Below are 23,899 nucleotides of genomic sequence, written 5' to 3'. Positions count from 1 at the left end.
ATGGCTTATTTTTGAAGGTTTGATATAATAGAGTCATGGAGATAATTAGTTTTAACTTATGCCAATGTATGCAATAATCAACATTAGAAAACATTATGCTAGTATCGTGTACATCAGTTCTCTTCATTCCAATGTGTGCCAATATTTTATGTAAGTTTTCTTATATTATTAATTTGATATTTATTTTATTTCTGTCAAGTCGCAAATAGTTTTACCCCTTCTCAATTGTTATGCTAATTTTATAACTCTTATAAAGACATTCCCTCGTTTATATATATTTTCAATCTTTTTATAGGTGTGCTCAATCAATTCAAAGTGTCAAAATACACCAGGATCATACAGATGTTTGTGTAAAGAAGGATTTAGACAGGGTCAAGATGGCACAACATGCGTTGGTATGTTATTACGTGTTCAACTTTTTAAAAAATAGCCGAAATCCTGTTCAGTTGTTTTCATAATTATTGGTTTCAGCATATAGTAATAAATACATTTCACATGTAGTGTTTATAAATAAGGAGTATGTTATGTATGAAGATAATTTATAATTATGTTCTGTAAATTTGTTCAAAATTAATCTAATAAACTTGTATCAATTATACAAATAAGATTATTAGGACTTGAAAGAGTATGAGGACTTAATACCTGATTTTTGCAAAGATCTCATACATTCACACTCTACCTCGGTCGCTATTGAATATATGTTCAAGAAATTGGATTTGTATTTGATAAATGTTTTATAATCAAAAAATTATAATGAGATTTCTCTTTCAGCATATATTTATGTTTACGAATTGATTTTTTTAAAAGAAAATCAGATCTCGAAACTCAGGTACTTAATTAGCTGATTATATTCCTTTCCATCTGATATGTTTACTTTGCCTCTAGTTTTGAAACCTAAACTAGGAGTGGTACAAACAGGCTGCAAGTGTTAGCTTACAGTATAAATATCGGTATTTTATTTTTTCCAGATATCGATGAGTGCACAGAAACACCCAAAATTTGCCAACAGAGTTGCATAAATATTTGGGGATCTTTCAGATGTACTTGTAATACAGGATTCATATTACATTCAGACAATAGGTACGAATATATAATAAGTATCTTATTTTTTTCTCTGTACCTTAAATTTAAGTGATAAAAATATAAATTTACACAATTTGTTTTCAATTATCAGCTTGAGAATTATAATAGAGTCTACTACACATAATTGAAGTGCTCGGGGCCAGATAGTGCTATGCCATATTTGGAAAATTTTGAGATAAACGAGTTTTCAAAAAAATTAATAAGTGACAGTTTCATTTTCTTCCTGGGAAATGATATAACAAAGGAAAATCCCACATTTCTTCTTACAATACGTTTCTTCTTATATTTCTTCTTACAAGAAAGATCAAGTTCGATGGATTTAAATGTAAGTTAGTGTATAAATCTAAAAATAATAATTGTTAGCTTTCAACGTTGTGACAGAACTATATTGCTCCTAGGATTGAGTTATTTATAAATTATGAACTTGAGATAAGATAATGTTATACCAAATTAGGAAATTTTCGAGATGAATGTTAATTAAAGTTCCAGAATATTCAATAATTAAAAGTTTAATGGGTTTATTTTATACATCCTTGATAGGGTACTTAAATTTCAATGTTTAAAGTCAAATAAATATGAAGAAAATATTATGAACATTAAACTTTTTACAAGCTGAATAAAGCCTGAGTTTATGTTGTCCATGGATTCAGCTACATATTGAAAGTAAAATAATGTTTTCTGTTAACACTACAGAGTTATTTTTTCACATATTCTTAACATAAACTTAATTTCAATGTTTAACGATAAAAATATATTTTAGACTACTTATATCAAATTACTTACTGTAAGTTTAATGTAGTACCAAGTTCGTGGTGTGTAGTCAAAGTGAATTGTTAAACAACATATACAAATGTTTTCAAGAAACTTTAACAAGGTACATGTGCGAAGTGTTCCCTCGAGATTCGTGTAAAATTTATTCAAATGCAAAGTTCTCCGCGGTCCAATGTGTGTTGTACTAATTTTAGAGGACAATACCGGTAATTTGCATATTTATGGGCCTTCATATATATTCCAAATTCAATCGTGCACTACTATAACGCTCGGACACAAAATTGCTTTTAGTTTCTTTATATATAACTGGACATGAATGTGGGCATATTCAAAACAAACTGGATCAAGTATTGCTTCTGCGGCACATGTTACCCACCCCGTCCGCCCTCTTGGATCCGCCACATTGGATTCAATTTTCAGTTTTTCAAATAGGAATAGGCGCAGATGATATATCAAATTCATGTACAATTTTCCCGGAAATTCACTGGTATAGTGAATTTTATCGTAGCTTGTACCGTTTGGAAGGTATTGCATATTAAATCCCTCCAGGTACTTCGCGAATAGACATCGTGGAGTAATATCAGTTACGTTTACGTTTTTGATGTTGACAAATGAAAACAGTTTCTAACTGGACTGTGCGCTTAAACAATTTACAACATTGATGTCTTATTACATTTCTGTGAGTGATTGTTATTACTTGGACACTATAACAAGGAAGTATTGTATTACGGTTAAAATGCCTAATGTAAATCCAGATACAACCAGATTTGGGTGAAGACAAACCATTTTCTTATTGGCACCTGTCTATCTGTCTGTATGTACGTTCAGATAATATTTCGTCAACGAAAAATCACGTAAAATAGTACATCTACACACGGAACCATGCACAACTTTCTATTTGGCTCAATATTCGTGAAATGCCTGACATTAAACATGCAATACCTTGCGAATGGCACAAGCTACGTTAAAATTCACTACACCAGTGAATTTGCGAGAAAATTTTACATGAACTTGATATATCACTTGCACCTACTCCCATTTGAAAAAATAAAGTTGAATCCAATGTGGCGGATCCAAGATAGCGAACGTGGTGGGTAACATGTGTAAGAGAAGCAATACTTGATCCAATTTGTTTTGCATATGCTTACATTCATGTTCAGTTACATTTTAAGAAACTACAAGCAATTTTGTGTCCGAACGTTATAGTAGTGTGTGATAGAATTCGGAATATATGAAGGCCCATAAATATTCAAATTACCGCTATAGGCCGCTAAAATTAGATCAATACACATTAGATCGCGGAGAATCAATTTTGCACGAATTCCGACGGTACAATTCGCGAAGGTACCTTGTAAGATTCATACTCTTCAAGTGCCTGTAACTGAGATTAAGATAAAATGGTTAACACTGAAATATGTTATTTTAAAGGCTTGAACTGAGTATCCCTTATATTAAGTTTAAACCACTTCTTATTCACACTTAAAAGTACTACAGATGGAGAATCGCAAGCAAATCTTAGTTCATTTTTGACCAAAGTGGGCATAACACTCTCTTGCCCCAAGCCCTTCAGTTGTATTTCTTTTATTTTTGCCAATTTGTTTTAAATGTTATCATTCTACACGTATCATTATTATTTCCGATTAGTGTAATAACATTCACAGCGTATTGAAAAGTAGATTCGCATGACCATGTAAGTGGTTAGCCGATAAATTTATCCTTTTACGAAGTTAAATAACAATCCACCATTTCATAGTATCAAACCTTTAAAAATGTACGTATAACCTTCAAAGAAACTTTATAAAGAACTTATATCTTGAATAAATAATTAATATAGTTTTTACAAATCTTATATAGAAAGTTAATATAGTTCTTACAAATATTATATCTAATAAAATGCCTTTCAAAGGGAAGGGTCTTCATTACATTACATACGCGCACTGCAATCCATTTCAGTGATTAATATTAACTTCTGTAGCATATCATGTTGAGTATTTTTAATTTGCTGCAATATGTTTATTTTGCAATCATTCAATATTATTGATTTCAAAATATACAACACTTTTTAAAAAAGAGAAAAGACAGGATGAAATAAAGAAAATATATAAGAAAGTTCTTCATAGAACATCATTAACCCGAATCCAACTGCTATAAAATTATTTCTGGGAGTCACTCCAGACCACTAAAATAGACAGCTCGACGAAAGAACAAGAGCTAGTAAGTCAATGTTTAGTAGAAAACTAAACTCCAACTACTGATACTAAGCGAAACAGTTTAGACAGCCTAAATTTCCCCCTCCCCCCAAAGAAATCAATTTCCAATCATTTATTTCTAATTATTTTTGTAATGTATTTGGTATCGACAGGTATCAGAACAAAAACGGTATGAGATACCGAGATTTTTTCTATCGATTCAGCTTCCATCTCCCCTGTTTAGTCCCTACTTCAAGGGAAGTGGTTCAAATAGTTATTTCCGATTTCAATGTTTATGGCCATAGAATGAAAACAATAAGAAATAGCAAGAAGAGGTTTTCAGCAAACGATTCAAGTATCAGGGCAACGTACCATGACTATTCTAAACACTCTGTCAATAACTGGTGTGGTTCAAATTTAATATTACTTCCGGTTTCATACGGATTTCTACAGATCAAGAACAGTAAGAGATATCGAGATGTGAATTTCTCAATCGATTCACTTTCCCAAGAATAGGTTTTATATTCATTAACTATAACCGGAAGTAGTTCAAATTAGCCATTTCCGGTTTCAACATTTATCTCCATAGAACAAAAATGATATTAGTGACAAATGGTTTTCTGCAAAGGATGCAGGATCTCAAGAGAATTAAAAATCACATTCCGCAACACACTACCAGAATTGGAAGTAGTTGAAATTTAGTACTATTTCTGGTTGCAATACTGATTTCTCTATAGCGAAAACGGTAAGAGATATCGAGATGATGCTTGCTGCAATCGATTTAGCTTTCCAAGAGTAAGTTATATTTCCTGCCTTAATCATCTATTGTATCCGGAAGTTGTTCAAATTAACGATTTCCGGTTTCAATCTTTATAGTAATTGATCAAAAATAGTAAGGCATGGCAAGTAATGGCGTTTTGACATGCATTGAGCGTGATGACATAAACATATATTATACCACAACTAGTTGTTCAATGAATGATTTTGGTTTAGAACCAAAATGAAGTAAGACCTGACTGAACTATAATTTGAAGTCATACGAGAAGAAGAAAAGGAACTGCAGAAGCAACTGTTCAGTTAGTGATTTTTGGTTTAATATTTGAAATTACTAACACCTGACAATAGTACATTTTGATTTCACGAAAGGAAAGGGAAATCAAAGCAAAGAATAAATGGTAGAAATGAAGACGAATACTAATTGGTTGATTTGGAGTCCCTTTTTTAGTCCGAGACTACATGGGACATGGCCCTACATCTTAAGGTTTTGCATAATCTTAGTTTCCCAGCAAATTGATTTATTAGAGGAAACTACCTCCATTCCTTTTCGTATGCACAATCACGTTAAGTATCGAAACTCGCATCAAAACCAGAAAAACACCTTTATTCTGTTTTCTGTAAGTTCAAGTAGAGCGCGCTGTCATCGCTTAGTACGTCATGCAGAGTGACACCATTACCGTGTAAGTATCTCCTGTCTTTTTTTAAAATTAAAAAGGAATTTTAGTGTATAACCCATCTCTCGCGCTGAAGGTGCCTACAGTAACTTTGTAGCTGCTAAGGAATTCTAAGGTCATTAAATGTTAATTTGTAAAGCAACATTGGAATAAGGTATTTATTGTAGAGTTGGCAGCGTGTGCTTCCCATTAACTAACTAACTCTATGGCCTATGGAACCCGGAGGTTCAGTGCCGCGTTCAAAAAAGCTCTCCACTGACTTCTATCCTTAGCTAATTGCATCCAGTTTCTACTTTGTATTCCTATCTCTGCGAGATCCATTTTAATATTATCCTCCCATCTGCGCCTAGGTCTTCCTAATGGTCGTTTTCCTATGGGTCTACCAGTCAAGACTTTGAAAGCGTTTTTACTTTCTTCCATTCTAGCTACATGACCTGCCCACCTAAGCCTCCTAGACTTGAAGACCCTAACAATGTTGGGTAAACCGTATAAACTATGTAGTTCCTCGTTATGAAGCTTTCGCCATTCCCCATTCTCGTTCCTCTTGGGTCCTAATATTCTTCTCAGGATCCTGTTCTCAAATACTTTCAGTCTATGTTCTTCCCTCAGAGTAAGCGACCATGTTTCGCAACCATACAGAACAACAGGCATGATTATCGTTTTATATATTTTAAGCTTCAAATTCCTCGACAGAATTCGCGACGACAAGAGATTTTGAACCGAATAGTAACACGAATTCCCTGCTTTTAGTCGACATTTAATTTCTTCGTGAATATGATTTTCGTCTGGTAATATTGATCCTAAATATTTGAAAGTATCCACTTTATCAAAAGTATTATTTAATATTTTAACGCCTCCACAATTTGCCGTATTACGGTCCCGACGCACTTCCATGTATTTAGTTTTCTCTGCATTTACTTCTAAACCCATGTCCCTGCAAGCGTTTAATAAGATCTCTGCATTTATTTCTACTGTTCTCCTATCATCCCCTATTAAATTTACATCATCAGCATATGCCATAACCTGGTGAATGCCGCTCAACTCTAGGCCCTGGTTGCTATCTTTGATTTTCCTTATGGCGTATTCCAGCACAAAGTTAAATAATAATGGCGACAACGCATCTCCTTGTTTGAGGCCATTTTCGACGTGGAAGCTCGTGGACAAAAATTTTCCTACCCGGACTTTACTTTGGGATTGATTTAAACATATCTTAATTAATCTAATTAGCTTTCTCGGTATTCCAAGCTCTGTAAGAATGTTGTATAATGATTCTCTCCTAACCGAGTCGTACGCCTTTCTAAAATCAATAAATAGTTAATGTACCGGGGTATTGTATTCCCACTTCTTTTCGAGTATTTGGCGAATGGTAAATATTTGGTTGATAGTTGATCGATTTCGTCTAAATCCGCACTGATAATCTCCAATAATTTCATCTGCGTATGGGGTCAATCTTGCTAACAGAATATTTGAAAGGATTTTATAGGATGTTGACAGAAGAGAAATGCCTCGGTAATTATTACAGTCAGTTTTGTCGCCTTTCTTGTGAATTGGAACAATGATTGACTCTTTCCACTCTTGTGGCAATTCTTCCTTGTTCCAGATAAGGAGAATGAGTTTGTGTATCTTGTTCCACAATTTTTCGCCTCCAGCTAAAATTAACTCAGCCGGAATTTCATCTACACCCGGAGATTTGTGTTTCTTTAATTTCTTTATAGCGGCTTCCACTTCTATTCGATTGGGTTCTGGAATATACGGTTCTGCGGTGTGTATCTCCTTTTCTCCACGCACATTAGTTTTTGTCTGCGTGTTCAGCAAATCGTCAAAGAAATCTTTCCATCTATTTAAGAGGCTATCCGTATCAGTGAGAACTGTCCCGTCAGATTTCTTTAATATATAAGCACGAGGTTGATAGCCTTTCTTAAATTCGCTGATCCCCTTATACATGTCCCGAATATTTTTATTTTTACTATTATCTTCAAGTTCCTTAATTTTAGCTTTCAAAAAATCCCGTTTCTTTGTTCTAAAAGTTTTGGAAGTTTCCCGCCTGATATCTGCGAAATTTTGTGTAGTTATTTCATTCGGATTTTGTAGCCACCGTAATTTTGCCTGTTTTCTCTTCTCTGCTAGTTTAATGCATTCTTGGTCGAACCATGGTTTGTTCCTACGTATTTCCGCGTGTCCCAATTTTTCTATTGCTGAACTTTTAATGCTATCTCTAATTTCAATCCAAGTATCCTCAACACTAGTGCACTCCGAGTCTTCTAAAACCGAGAATCTATTCGAAACTTCAATCTGGTATTCCTCTCTTACCTGGCTCTCTTCTAATTTCTTTAAATTAAATCTCTCCGTTTTCGGACATTGAGTATTACATTTATTCAACGATAATCTCTCCCGTATTATCGCTGCTACCAGGTAGTGATCAGTGTCACAATCAGCCCCTCTAAACGACCGGACGTCAATTATGCTAGATTGTCTTCTTCTATCTACTAAAACGTGATCAATTTGATTATGTGTTTTTCCGTCTGGTGATGTCCAAGTGTATTTATGAACGTCGCGATGTGGGAATTTTGTACTCTTCACGATTATGTTTTTGGATGTTGCAAAGTTCACGAGTCTAACACCGTTGTCATTACTTTCCTTATGCAAACTTTCGTTCCCTATAATCGGTTTGAAAATATCCTCTCGTCCTACCTTCGCATTGAAATCCCCTAATAGAATCTTCATATGGTATCGCGGGAGTTGGTCAAATATCCGTTCCACTTCTTCGTAAAAACTATCTTTTATATCGTCACCCTTATCTTCAGTTGGAGCATGTACATTTAAAACAATAATATCACACCACCGTCCCTTAAGAGTAATAAAAGAAAGTCTGTCAGTAACAAATTCAACCCGTTTAATTGCTGGTAATATTCGTTTGTGAACGAAAAACCCTGTTCCTAACTGGTGATTTTTATTTCCTTCCCCGTAAAAGAACGTAACATTTCCGGAATTCTCAGATCCATTTCCTTCCCACCTAACTTCCTGAACTCCTACTAAGTCCATCCTGTATTTCTCTAACTCACTCGTTACAGATTTTAACGCGCTTGCCCTATAAAGACTTCTAATATTCCATGTTCCAAATCTCATGTCCATTTTCTTTTGCTGATGTCGTGCCAAGTTATCAGTCCTTGTCCGAGGCTTTTGTGAATGTTTCTGAACAAGTACCTTTTTTTACAGGATGAGGGCGTTAGCCTTACCCAAACCCCCAAGCTGGAGGACCACTCCTAGTTGTCTGTCTGCGACTGTTTATTCAGTATATTCGCAGCTAACCACTATATCTAGAGGCCTTCTCCTCGATCCGCAACCTGAGGACGCGCCATGCCGTGGTGACAGGACCCATTCTATGGCATCACCGATCACTGAAAATTACACAACTGAAAACAAAACTAGTGAAACATTGAAAATTGTACTTTCTGATTTTGGTTAGAGCGTATCTATTGAGCAATATTACGAACTTTTTATTTCTTTAGTGATCCTCTCCTCATTTCTCATGTTATTCATCTTCATATCATTTTAAAGCTAAAGTAACTTCTTACTACTGAAAGTGCTAAAGAGTACATAATGTTTTCCAAGACTTCAATTTCGAAAACTATAAGATATGTTATACAGCACTTTAGTAAGTATATTTTGTAGAAAAACTTCAAGTAAAGTCTTCATCATACTTCACGATTGGTTATCATAACTTGAATCTTTACAACTTGTATCATTATAGATCTTGCCAAGATATTGATGAATGTGAAGAATTCAAAGACAGGAACCTATGCGTTGGAATTTGCGTTAATCAACCAGGCAGCTACACGTGTAAGTGCCCTGATGGTTATAGGCTTGGAACTGATGGAAGAACTTGTCAAGGTATTTAACTTATCTGATTATAGAGCTGTGTAAAAGATATTTTTGAGTTCAAATATATTTATAATTTCTTCCGTTATTTTTACTTTTTACATCTATATTCGAAAGTGAACTTCGGCATCTCACGAATTAATTAATTAAATCGCGAGCAGAATAAGGTACAAAATGCAATTTGCGATGTAATTTGCGCCACGCAATATAAAGATCAGCTTCCTCTCTTAGTTCGAGAACCTTACGTTATTATTGTTATTATTATTATTATTATTATTATTATTATTATTATTATTATTATTATTATTATTATTATTATTATTATTATTAATAATAATAATAATAATAATAATAATCAACGCTTTTGTGATCCAACACGATAGTGACAGGAAACCTTTTGAGATAAGTTTTGTGAAATGAAATGAAATCTGTAGTTTTACGTCCCACGGTTATGCCGGTTAGGCTAAAGGAGACGGTGATGATGAGAAATGAATGAAATGGTGGAATGAAGAAAGTGGGAGGAAACGGGAGAACCCCGAGAAAACCCACGAGCACTGTGTTTGTCCACCACAAAGTCCACACGGCGCGAGCTGGGATCGAACCAGGGACCCCAAGCACCGGAGGTGAACGCTCTACCACTGAGCCACTGCGCCCCCCGAGATAAGTTTTGTGTTCTATACTCGGTTATATATTATGTATATGTAGCGCGACTGAAACTGTTGTGAGAAATAACAGAGCAAGTAACTTAATTAAAAATTTATGACATAAAACTCTAACATTGCTTACTACAAACATTATTAAACAAGACAAAACGGAATTCTAACAATAACTCTTATAATTTGAATATTTATTTTTTTCTCCAGATATCGATGAGTGTTCAACGGGAAAGGTTTGTCGAAGTCCTGAAGAAATTTGTCTTAATATAAGAGGAAGTTTTAGATGCAATACGATCAACTGTCCAACAAATTATATAAGAGATCCGGACCATAAAAAGTAAGTTTTTTGGTTATGCTCATTATTAACAGTAATAACAAAGTAATTAGTATATGAATACTAGTTGTTCACCCAAATCTTCAGCTTATTGTACGATATAGGTCACAATCGTTATTAACTAAAAATTCTAATTGTTTACATTGAAATTTTATTTCTACTTTGGCCAACTAACTTGCGGTTACACAAACATTATCACTCAAATCTAAATATAGTTACGGCATATTAATGTAATATGTTTCATGTTGACAGTAAAACTTGCTAAATATTGCACTGCTCTAAAGGTAAATAGTGACAACTTTCTGTAGTCTATAAACCGTGTACATGTTGTTAAGTTAATAAATTATATTGTGCTTGACATGGAATAAATACTTGTGGATTTCTTATAGGTTATCACAATCTTATTTACATTTAATAGATCGTTGTCTTAGTAACAAATAGCAAAGCAAGTTTAGCATTATCATCAGTAACTATTTTCAAAGATAGCCATGTAGGCTGGCAGCGAACGTAGCTTCGCGGCGATTGTTGACTATTAGGAACTAGCGTTACTCACAGACTAAGATTATTTTGTCTTATAAATTGAGTTGAATAATAAAGATAAAATTTTAAAATGACGTATGCATACGACTTAATAATTGTGTTTTAAAAACCTAACAACCGTTTGGTATATTGACTATTATATACTACAGTGAAACGTGTCTATGTTGGCTACCACTGGTTCCAGTAAAGTTGGTGTCCAGTTCCAGTTGGTGTCCAACTTAGACAAATGGCCAACTTGCAAAAACTTTGTGTGATTGGCGTATTTTTAGAATAGAATTTCTAGAATTACTTTATTGTAAAATTTTAATAAGCAATGGCACGACAGCTACTTTTATATAATGTATATAAAGTAATCATATCAATATACAGTGCTAGAAAAAACTACAGTACGTTTAATAAGCTACAAATGTTTCCCTCGGAGCAAAAGATGATTCGAGAAAATCTTATGAGAATTCATATCTCAAAACCTCCGCTACTTTTCGACAAGCCGTCAGATGCCAATAGTTGACAATTGAGATGGTTAGCTTTAACCTTGAAAATTTTCCGGAATTATTAAAGCTCACCACTGATGAAAGGATCGATGTAACTAATGTTTTTATCAACACAGACAGGGTAAATAAATACGTACAACCATTTTCTGAATTCCTGTAAGTGCTTATCTTATTCACCACCCATTTATCTGGTATTGTTCTGGTCATTGATCTTCAAGAACAAATCGTGGGAATCCAAGCTTCTTTGCCTCCAGTTACAAATACAGAATCTGCCTCTCATATGGGGATTACGAAAGAGTTAAGAAAAATAACAAAACGGTGTTTTGCGTGGTCAAGATACGCAGGTAAATTTATCATTATCATCTTAGGGTAAACATTGCTTCAATACGGCCAACTTCCAAGATAGACAGATAACCAACTTACAGAGTAATATGTAATGAATATCTTATGGGAAAATGCAGGTTCAAGACAAACCAGGCCAAGATAAGCAGGTGGCTAACTTAGAGAGGTGGCCAAGTTAACAGGTTTTACTGTATATTTTTGGCAAGTATAGAACAAATTTCTAGTATAGAAGAATTTTAGTTTACTACTTAGGTATTGATAAATTAGCTTTGAACAATATCATTAGGATTCGGGGCATCTTCGTACGTTTTGCTTTCGTTTATTTGTTTCTCTATATCACAGAACAAATATTAATCCATAGTCATTCGAGATTAAAACTAGTTAAAAGCTTCTGATACTAATTAATACAATAGAAAAGTGTTACCCACTACAAAAGATATTTGAAACGTAAGACTATGATGTTCAGAAATTTGATTGAGTGAAAGATATAATGTCTCAGCACAATATTGTATTTGAGGTAAAGAATACACACCTTTACATAATTTAGAGGCATAAACAAAAGGTTACATAAGGATTGATTTGACTGTTTTGACAGCAAGTAAGCTGATAGCGTAAATCAGTGCTTATCAAAGTGGAACCTTTAGAAAACTATTAAGTAGTATTTCCTCATAAGAACTTTAAATGTACCGTATCTTAATTAGTATTCCACTTTAAAAGTCAGCCATTCCAAGTCTTGCACTCATGGGCAAAATCTGATGACCAGAAATCTTTTATTAAATATGCATTTTGAAACTGTCATTTAGGCCTTAGGAATCATTCACAGATCATGATAGACAGCAAGATTTGTTTCTTTATATCTAATATTTAAATGCACGCGTATATTTATATTTAATTACCTAAGTTTTGTAATGATTAAACAGAAGTCAATTATTCTTGTATGTATCTGTGTATGCACCTCTGCAACACTGTACATTAATGGAACTCAATAGAAATTTCATGTATTTTTCCATATTCATTTATAGTTTCAAGCTAATTTTTGTTATAATCTATTTTTTCAGTCGCTGTAAGAGGGCTGGTTTGTTCTGTCGAGAAGGAGATACCGAGTGTCTGCGATTGCCTCTCAGTTATTCATTTAATTACATAACATTTGTATCTAACCTTTCTATTCCTCCGATTGGTCAGCTGGATCTCTTTACTATGCGTGGTCCACTCTGGCAAACAACAAGCGTACAGTTCAATTTGGAACTTGTGAATACTCGTGCACCGGCAGGAATACCAAAAGCAACTCAGGATTTTTTCCGCCTTCGGCGAACAGCGTTTAATCAAGCAGTTATTTCATTAATAAAAACCATCACAGGACCACAGGAAATCGAGCTGCAATTAACTATGGAGTTACATCATAATGGTATATATGGTGGATCAGCAGTGGCTACATTGTTCATTTATGTGTCTCAATATGAATTTTAATACTCTGTTAACAACACAATTACAACAAATGCTACCTACCAAATAATAATATAGAATAAGTTTTATAGCTCAATTTTACATGCTTTTGTCCGTAGGTAAAAGATGTTACGTAAATGTACATCAAATGGCTCTCTAAATGTACAGAAAATCAGGTTTAATAAACAAATCATATTCCTACATTATCATAATGTTCACGTCAAGTATACCTTCAATAGAATAAATATATAGTCTAGATATTGTTGCAGTATTGCTGTATGGCGAAATAAGTTGTATAAATTGGCATTTTAATAACAATAGAAAGACAAAATACATTTTTAAGAATCTGTCTTTCTTCCTCTCTTAAAATGTGGAATAAATACAATATTTATTATTTATTGAGAATTATTTTTCTACCTCCTTACCACTTGTTTGTCTCAATTCGTTGTATATACGTCCATAGAATAATTCCGTTTTCTAATTGTCTCTTTAAACTGCATTCGTGAAAATTGTAAACCTACTAAAAAGCTAATACATAAGTAATGCTATAATAATATATTTAAAGCAAAATGTATTCCAAAAAAGTTTGAAAAATACTTCAACTTAGTTGTTTGTACATAATGTTTTGCATTAACTATAATCCTATTCCCAATAATCCCCTCCTTAACATTAAAAATGTCCGTCTTTACTTCAATGGTATTTAACTAACCTACCGCTGTTCTCGTCGTGCCCAATTATTAAGAAATCTTTCTAACCTCATAGCGTCCTTTCATACTAAAACACAGCTTCACCTGCAAGCGGCTCCTTGCTGTCATTTGTTGCTCATGGCCCTCATCCTTCTTGGATAGAAATTCACAGATTGACCAAGCTCCAAGCATAAGCTACACATGCAGATGCTTGGAGTGCCGATATTTAGAGTGGGTGCCACAAAAGTCCACAACTCTACGAACGGCAATATTCCACCCAGGAGCGCATAGTGGAGCACAAAATCCAAAAAAACTATTAAAATTAAATTCTAATTTTTTTCCTCGAACAAATTAAATTAGATATCAGTATGTGTTGGTTACCACCTTGGACCACCAGAACTCAAGTATCAGAATGCTATGTTGAGTGAAAGATCGTGGAAATCGTTGTTGAAAGAAACATTGGAGGAAAGTTCTAAAATATTCAGTATTTTTTTTACGTATAACAAGTATTTTAGGAATGATCAAAAATGGATTAAAAGATTGCGACCTTGGCCTAGAATTTTAGAAGTGATACAAAAAATGTATCAAAAAAGATTGCGATCTTGGCCAATAATTAGTGTTTGGATCAGGGACCACAACATTTTTGAACGGACCCTAAATCGAGTTTTCGTATTTTCTGCGGAATAAGCACATCATACTGAGTTAAGTTATAGTTTCGGTTTGGCTACACTATATGTGGTTCTCCAGGTATAAGGCGTACAAGAAAAACATTTTCAACTGACTGAAATATATTGGATCTTTTGATACAAAAATAATATTTTCTATTATTTTGGAGGGGTTGAGTATGAGTAGTGATGTTTAGGTCTGGTCAATTTATAGTATAAGAAGTAAGAAAAAAGTTTATTAAACTCTTAAAATCAGAAATTAGATAATCAGACCCGAAATATTGCAAAGTTTATGTATTACAGGATTTCCATTTATTCTACAATTTTAATACAAGATTAAGTATCACCTTGACGTGTAGATAAAGAGCTACCGTAATTCGGTGCAAAAACTTGCAACTTCTGGACCCAGAGTTTGAAATATCCTGCAAAAACCCTTTCGCGTTCTCGCTATACAAATAATCAAACGGAGATATTCTTATGCATCGTTCTTGCTGAGGATGCAACAAATGATGCATAGGAATACTGTTTCGAAATAAGTATTGGATAGCAATGAATCAGTTGAAAATGATTACGATTACGCTGAAGATTTGGTATCTGATGACCAAGATGTGAGTAGACCCTCACTGGATCCTGTAGAGATTAATTAGCACGAACTATTTCAGTAGACATGTCCATATTTTTTAATAAACAGATTTGTTAACATCACTTTCGTTTCATGATACATTTCGTCACTTTCTTTTTTAAAAAATATTCATTTTATAAATGGAAAAATGATCATTTCAACTTAGCAGCAAGAAGTAGGTACGTATACCTCATCACCTATATGAATATTTGATTTAATTTTTTGTAAAAGAAAAATAAACAAAAACAAAACATAACATTGGTTCAACGTCTATGAGCAGGTATTTATGCTTTGTTTCAAAGAGAACTGTAAATATATTTTTTTCTTTTCTAACATATCTATATCAGTTAATATTTATTTTGTCACATGAATATATTTTTCCACCAAAAAAATGCTAGGCAGGCAATTTTTCAACTTTAATATACGTTGGAGAGTTTACAACAACATGGAAAAAGTTGAAATAAATTTTGAAATAAATGCCGATTTTCATTATTTTCCACAACGTTCTTTTTATTTTTTCAACCTCTTGATATGATCAACCATTGCCGACTAAACCATTAACCTTCTGGATGAGGCGCGCCAATTTATAAGTTTTCAGTTCAATTTTTCCCAACATTTTTTTAGTTTTGAACACTTTTTTTTTACATTTTGCCAGGATGTACAATCAGTCAACATTTTGGGTGGAGATATTTCGTACTCACTTTCATTTGAAGGTTCCTGTTGCTCTGGAGATGAAAATTTTGTACTGCTGGACGGGGAACTTTAGGTACGGGTTCTGACCGTCCTTCAAAATCACTATAGCTATGCAGCGTATCTTCATACATGTCTGTGTCATCCCCATTGCACCAATCGCATGCATTGTATCAAGAGGTGGAATTTTGAGAGGGTGATAAAACTCGGGTGGTAAGTGGAAACAGCTTAGTCTCCTATACCCGCAGCATACCACTGCTCCTTTTATGAATAGCGGGAATACGCGGGCAACAATCTACCCTTGGAGGTGGGGCTTCTCGGGGTTCTCCCATTTCCTCCCACTTTCTTCATTCCACCATTCACTCATTTCTCATAATCACCGTCTCCTTTAGCCTAACCGGCATAATCGTGGGAGGTAAAACTCAAAGATTTTTTTTTCATTTCCGAGATACATGGTTGTCAAAAAGTATTGGAAAGACCTTAATCCAGCAATGGATCGACAATTGTTGATAATGGTATGTATACGTTTCAAATGTAAATAACCCTTATCACTACACTCATGTGATCCCAGCTCTGATTCTTGATATCTGTGCATTTGAGATTAAGAAATAAACGCTTATACCTTGTTCTGAGAGATAATCCGCCTAATGTAGAATCATTTTGACGTATGATTAACGTCATACTAAAGGCTTGACTACTGCAGGAAACTTATGTTGGTCGAACTCTTTAAAGTTACTCGAACTTTAGTTTAAAGCTGTAGCTTTAAGAATTTCTAAAAACAAAGATAGTTAAACTGAAAACTATTGTTCCTGGGTAAAATTGGGTAAGATTCACCGTTATGTTTGAGTATAACAAACGGTTCTGTGAATTTGAAACATTTTAACAACCGGTTCTAGCGAACCGCTGTGAGCCGGCCGAATAGCACCACTGAGTTCAATATCCAAGATCCTACCAGGGGAGCCGCCGCTCCCAAACGGTCATGATCTTTAAAAGGAGACAGTCTACATCAGCCATTGGGTCTGGTAATGTAGGGTGTGTCTTTTCCTTAAATAGAGAAAGTTCTGTATTGCTTGAACGGCCCTACAGAGAGAGAGTCTGGTGGTCCTTGCCCTTGGTGGCCTACACGTTCCATTGGGCTCGGAAGCTTGCTTAGCTGCAACGTGTACATGGTACCCAAATACGTTAAAAGTAGGTAGTCCCGTATTACTTTTGCGATCCTACCAGGGGAGTTGCCCCGACTCCCAAATGAACATGTCTAATTGCAGACAGCTTAAATCAGTCATCGCCTCTTGTAATGTGGGGTATACATTTACAGTAATTAGAAGAAATTTCATATTACTTGAACGATTCAACCTTGAGGAAACTATCAGCTTCCTGCCTCCAGGGGGACTGACTGGTAAAAGGTGCCTATACCAGATATCTGCGTAACGGTTTCTTACCCCAGTAGAAGCGAGGAAGCTCTGTAGGATAAGGGGTTGACATCAAACTCAAATGGTGAATTAACACGTACTACTGGATCCGCGATGAGATACCTGAGTATCTCGACGTGTGCAGTAGCTAGTAAACGTATAAAGGTAGGCAGGACCGGGGTTAAACATCCACTTTGGGCATGCCTGGGGCTCCCGGATTTGGTTGGACTCTGCCGAACTGTGGTCATGTCGTTGTATTCAGAAGCTTACGTGAGCTTATCCCAGGAATCTGAGTAACGGCGAGCATGGGCGAGAGTTGAGCTTTCCTTAACTCTCGGGCACTATGCCTGCAGAGCATGTGAAGACCTGACTCGACCAGTAGGTTAACTGGTAGGCATTCAGAACTTTGGCCTGGCCACGCAATGGTCGCATACCACTCTTATAGAGAATGGAGGTTGCAATTGCTAATCAAGGTAAAAAAGTACACCTTAACGGCCCATTGCGTGCACAAGGACAAATTGTCTACATCTGAAGAACGACGGATCAGATGCATCTAGCGGAGTCAGTGTAAAACTTAGACCGAACGGCCGCAGCCCGTCTAGCTAGCATGCGAAGTGTGGAAGAATACTATTTGATCCTCTGAATTATTATGCTATATAACATATTCGCGAACTCCATATACCCAAGTCCGATCACGTTTCCATATTCAGCACGCTGCAACTTTGTCTATAACAGTTTGACAACATTCGTGGGATTAATTAACCTCATGAGCGGCAATTAGGGGGGCAAAGGGAGCAGTTGCCCCCACTTTTTTGAAGTGACCCCTTAATGTATATAGTTTAATTTGGAAATGTAAAGTTATTGTATGTACTACTGCTTCATAGAAAAAAAACGATGCCACACAATATATGCCGTTGCGTGAGTACGTATTAGTTATGTCTTCCTGTGGAATAAAGAAACCTACAGGAATTTCGTTTTAATTGCCACGGAAAAAGGTCCAAACATTATCTGTTTGAGCGCAAGAATTCCAGCGTACTAGTCACCTGCTTTGAAATTAATTGAGAAAACATATCAAAAGAAGGAAAGCCTTTCACAAATTATTCTTTAATTGCACAAAAGTTGACAGTTCATAAAATGTCTTTTCTTTTTTCTAATAGTATGGAATATTGATTAAAAAGAGAGTAATAAGAAATAACTTCTACCTTTTCCATTGCTTTGCAGTGTAATATACAAGTGAAGTGATGTGTTAAGGGGTGTACGAGTGTATATACAATTACATTTAGTGAATTCAACATACTTCTAGATTTCAGGATTATTTTGTATATCTCGAGTGTGGAGTATTGTTAAGTTTTTATGTATTCCAAGAAAGTGAAAATGGCAACGATCATGTTTCGGGAAGCTGCAAAAATAAGTATTTCTTTAAATGTTGTAGCATATACTTGTAGTATTTACTGTATTTCTGAGAGTAATAAACATACATTTAATAGCATGTGTGGAATCAAAAATATAAGTTGTTAATTAATCCCCAGTTCCAATATAACTTTTGCAAAACAAGCATCAATATTCATTACTATGATTAACATTATCCTTTCTATTTATTTGTTTTGCAAATTTGTTATTAAATAATCTGATCACACAATTCTCCAGACAGAATTTTAAGATATTTATGAGCAAGGAATCAAATCCATTCTTACACTTCCGTTGTTTAAGAGTACAAAGGGATAGTACTTACTGGCGTTGCTCTTTTCAATTTACTTAAAAATATATATATATGAAATATGATATACGATATTTTAACTGAAAAAGATAGTATCGTATTAGTTATACAACCTTTCGTCACAATGTTAGAAACAACCAGGAAAATTAACATTGATATACAAATATTCAGATCATGTCAGTAGTAGTGGCCCCCGTGTATCGAGCTGACTCAGCAAACTTTTTCTCGATTCTGATTGGCTGAGAGAGGTCACGTGACTTTAGGTCCCGCCCACGCGGGAAATTCAAATTTTAGGTCACGTGGTTTGACGTCATGAGTCATCCTTGCGGGGAAATCCCTCATTCTCTTTTGTTACTTGGATTTTTGAAATTTGTTCCCTTTTACAGTTATCCTCTTTGATGAGTGCTTTGGTACATCGATTCTGATTGGCTGATAGATGTCACGTGATCTTAGGCTTTGGAATTTTTAAAATTTGTTCACTTTTACGGTTATCCTCTTTGATGAGTGCTTTGGTACCTCGATTCTGATTGGCTAATAGAGGTCACTTGATCTTCGGCCCCGCCACCGCAGGAAACTCAAATTTAATCACACACACCCCGGGTCACGTGGTATGACGTCACGGGGTCATGGTGTTAGGCCACGTATTTTTGGGTTCATATGCTCGGGCTTTGTGGGGTAGTCTCACTGATGGGATCTATTTCATTCCCTTTTATAGGTATAAAATTTGGAGATTGTTATTCTCATTTCTTACCTTATAGGGTGTATTACCTCAGTCCACGTTAATTTCTTCTCGTTCCCTTTGAGGACTATCAATGATTGTTTTGGAGGTTATTGACCTCTCCTATGATGGGGCCTTATTACGTTATATGATAATTTGGAGGTGTACTTAAGATCATTAACGTAAATTTGATATGGTAGTATATGTAGTTCGTGATTCACTTCGTTCCTTAAAATACACCTCAGGGATAAATATGGATACCTTAAATGTGTATTGTTCACCCTTACCAATTTTAAGTCAATGTATTACCTCGTAATTTATATCGTTCTCCTTGAATAATTATTGATTACTATTTTATAGACATTGCAATCGCCCGAACATGGTCCCGAGTTCGATTCTTGGTGCTAGTTTAAGGAAATGTTAAGTTTAACTTCCCCCTCCAGGCTAAGCGAAACAATGATGATGAGAAATGGTGAAATGAGAAACTGAGAGAAAAACATCATAAACTTACTTGGCTGCATATTGAAGTAGGGACTTCACACATCAGAGACAAGCGCTGAGTCACTGTACTCCATAAAGAAGATTTAGTTTTCGGTGCGAGCAGTTTCACGTAAGAAATGAATATGAGCAGATTTTAGACAGGTTATGATATGACACACATTACACATGTTTGCTCGTTGTTACGCATACGAGTTTCTTATTGTGAAATTGTAGAATCTGCTTTTACGAAGAGCACAATGTCTTACTACATCAGCACTTTTCTCTCAGCTGTTAGTGCAACAACGAGCTTTCTAAACTCAGCTCTACACTTATGTTAAGGGCACTTTCGTAACATATTGATGACTGTTACATTTTTTCAATCAAGTTTATGAAAAATGAATCACTTTTAGATGTGTTAATTTGAATGTCGTAATAAATTAACGAGAGCATATTTTTTGCCAACGGTATGATGTCATGATCAAAATTCCGATACTAGATGATTAAATAAAATATATTGACTAATATGTCGTAACTATTGATGTGTTAGAAGAAACGTGAATTTGCAATTTAATGACGTTACAACAATGATCAACCAATCAGATTGCTTGTTACATGCCGTTTCGGATCGTGATACATGATGTTCTCAATATTGAAAGCTGTGTTTTCACTTATCCTTCGTGATGTCACTTATTAATTTCCTCATCTTTGATTGGCTGATAGTGATGTAGTTTACATAGCGACCTAAATAAAAATTCATTTTTCATTTTTCAAATCCTATATCGACGAAGATCGTGAATCAGAGAAGATGTACGTACTTCTTGTGTCAGCGTGGTTTTACTTCAGCAAGGTTTCGTTCATTGAATTTGAGGTAAGTTCACAGTTAACGTTTGAGATCTTATCCTCTCAGACACACAAGTTTATAAAGTTTTCCGGAAACCATTTTTATTCAATATCTGTGAAGTGTTGAGAGTCATAAACTACGCATGAGGATAATATTGTTTTACTGTTTTACTTTTAGCATGAAATATCATTTCCTTTTGACTATGAAGGAAAATGAATGATAATCGAGGAATTAGAAAGTGGGAGGAAACGGGGAACACGATGTTGTTCATCATAAACAGAGGATCGAATCAAAGACCTCAAACACCAACGGATCATGCTCTTTAAAATTATTATTTCCATGTCAGCTATGTGTACGCTAACCACTTAGCTTAGTTTCGAAAAGAATGCATGAGAAGTTAGGGAAAAGTACAAAATTTCGAAAACTACGCATGAGAATAATATTGTTCAATTCCCGAAAAAGTTTGACAACGCCCCGACGTGGAAAGCAAACCCACCAAGAAATGAACCAAGGTCTTTCACGTGAGATGCACGTATTCTAACCGCTTAGCCACGAGGAAAATGTGCATGAATATTTCGTTAAAAGTTTTATAATATACAGATTTTGTTTTTCTTCTTGACAATTACAACGTTAATGTTTGGTGAATATCTTAAACTTGCAAACGCATCATTTTAAAGTTGAGGAAAAATTGCTTACGCGTAAATTATCACATCTCAACACAGTTGGAAGATTCATTCATTTCATGCGTTCTTTTTATCGCTACAGAATCGCAGGTCAGTTACATGTCGACGTAAGGTATATCACTAGGTCTCGAGTTTATTTTCCGGTATGCCAGTAATAAAACACACATTTCAGCAACGGAATTATTTAAGACATGGTATCCGAAAATAACTTTGATTTATATTACGTATGTTTCAACCATGGTACTCTGAGAGCTCACCGGGAACCAGATTCAGGACCTATACATGAAATGCTTTGTTAAGAATTTAACGTAAGCGTTATGCTTTCCTGCTTATCACGACTCAGTTGATTAAGATTTTTCTTTCTTCTTTCTTTGTAGAAAACAATCCAATTAACGCTGTTAAATCATTTCCCTCATTACATATTTTTATCGTATTTGTTCCTGTTCGTTTGTATTTGCCTTTTCAACCATGGCCGAATCCAGTTTCACCATTCACAATGAAGTAGCTCGTCATTATACACGATTTAATATTGAGGGCAGAATGATGCAAATTTAACTAACGCCCATCCGCAGGAACCGATATAACTCAATACTTACACAATAATTTTCAAGCAATGCTGGATAATTTATTAGAAAATGTCGACGATGAGGCGATGTTAGGTTCATCAGTAATATCTCTACTAAATAGCAATAAGCCATTTTGGGTAAGCTTTCACCAGGTACGAAATCTAACATTGGAGACAATGTGGGCCTCGTTCAAATAGGGTTTTGCAGAGCAACAATTCGTTTCTCCTTCACAAGCCAGTCACCGTTCATTTTCACCGTGTCGATATTTCACGTGGCTACGGTGGTCTGCGGCAAGGAGTACTGAAAAACGAAGAACTGCTACGAAGCAAGGGAGGAATTGTGCGTGTAAAAATCAAGATGCGTACGCCCTTGTAGTTGCTATTGTTCTGAAGATATACAAGAATGTAGATATTAAACGATATAGGCAATATCAGGATCAATCTAAATGTATCATCGACCAAGAAGTGGATGCTTTATGTACAAATGTAGGAGTCAATTTGGACCATGGAGCCAGTGTGGATAAAATTCGAAAATTCCAGTCTTACCTGAACTAGTACAAAATGACACTGTACAACAGTTTCTCCGGCTATGATATCATGTATGAGGGACATAATGAAGAAAATCGCATTCCCATAAATTTGATTTGTTTGGATAGTCATTTTGACATTATCCAATCTTTAACTGCTTGCTTTGCCTCCAAGTTCTGTGAAGCGTGCCATAAAAAGTATGATCAGTATGATCATCGTAACAGACATGTCAAAAATTGTCCTGTAAAGTGTTCGAAATGTTTACAAAGACCTGTATGTGACAAGAACCAAACGCTCATATTGTGCAATCGTCAATTTTACGGTGAAGAATGTTTTAATAATCATCTTAATGAAGTATGTCATCAAGAGGAACCTGTATATAAACTTGTGAGGCAATGTACTACATGTTACAGAGTCTATTATTTTGTGCATACTGGACAACCCATTCATGACTGTAATGAGATATTTTGTAATGTATGTAAGAAGATTGCTCCAAGATTGCATGAATGTTTCTTGCTTCCTGGTCGACAAGCCTGGTGTTCCTTCACTCATGCATGCAAAGAAAGCTTTATTGATTTTTATGATATAGAATCCATGCAGGCCAAGAACATTGGCAATAACATGTTCGTGCACGTCCCGAATTTATTGGTTGTACAACAAGTGTGTTATGCATGCGTTGATAATGACAATATCCAGCAGTCTTGCAGTACTTGTGATTAGTGACAGCATATTTTTTAAGGAGAGGATCCAGTTTATGACTTACTGCAGTACTTACGGAAACGCCATAGCAACATAAACAGGATTTTCTGCATTGCTCAAAATTCGAAAGGCTACGATGGACATTTTATTCCAAAGACTATGGTAGAACAATGTCAATGGAGACCTGACGTCATATTAAATGGGACCAAAATACTAAGTTTAACATTAAATAATAATCTGACATTCACTGATTCTTTGAATTTTCTACCTATGGCATTAAGCAAATTGTCGAAAGCCTTCAATTTACCCTCCAAAAAGGCTACTTTCCTCATTTCTTTAACACCAAGGAAAATCAAACGTATATTTTACCTCTTCCTGAAACGAGGTATTATGGTGCGAATGAAATGTCCGTTGAAG

The 23,899-nt window shown here is 35.1% G+C and overlaps 1 protein-coding gene across 4 annotated transcripts in view; it reads left to right on the top strand.

The window, feature by feature from the left end:
* LOC145688004 (uncharacterized) overlaps window positions 1-13,577 on the top strand; it is a 132,607-nt gene extending 119,030 nt beyond the window's left edge. For all 4 annotated transcript variants that reach the window (XM_081761670.1, XM_081761669.1, XM_081761668.1 and 1 more), the window contains 5 exons: window positions 296-395; window positions 969-1,080; window positions 9,246-9,385; window positions 10,237-10,366; window positions 12,795-13,577. In XM_081761670.1, coding sequence (XP_081617796.1) covers window positions 296-395; window positions 969-1,080; window positions 9,246-9,385; window positions 10,237-10,366; window positions 12,795-13,203 — 891 coding nt within the window. In that variant the 3' untranslated portion in view covers window positions 13,204-13,577. The remainder of the gene's footprint in view (window positions 1-295; window positions 396-968; window positions 1,081-9,245; window positions 9,386-10,236; window positions 10,367-12,794) is intronic.
* The last annotated feature ends 10,322 nt before the right edge of the window (window positions 13,578-23,899 follow it).

The sequence above is a fragment of the Thermobia domestica genome, chromosome 6, assembly GCF_964235325.1.
Source record: "Thermobia domestica chromosome 6, izTheDome1.hap1.1, whole genome shotgun sequence".
Classification (NCBI taxonomy): domain Eukaryota; kingdom Metazoa; phylum Arthropoda; class Insecta; order Zygentoma; family Lepismatidae; genus Thermobia; species Thermobia domestica.
Note: the sequence above shows the minus strand (reverse complement) of the source record. Positions and strands in the feature narration are given on the sequence as shown.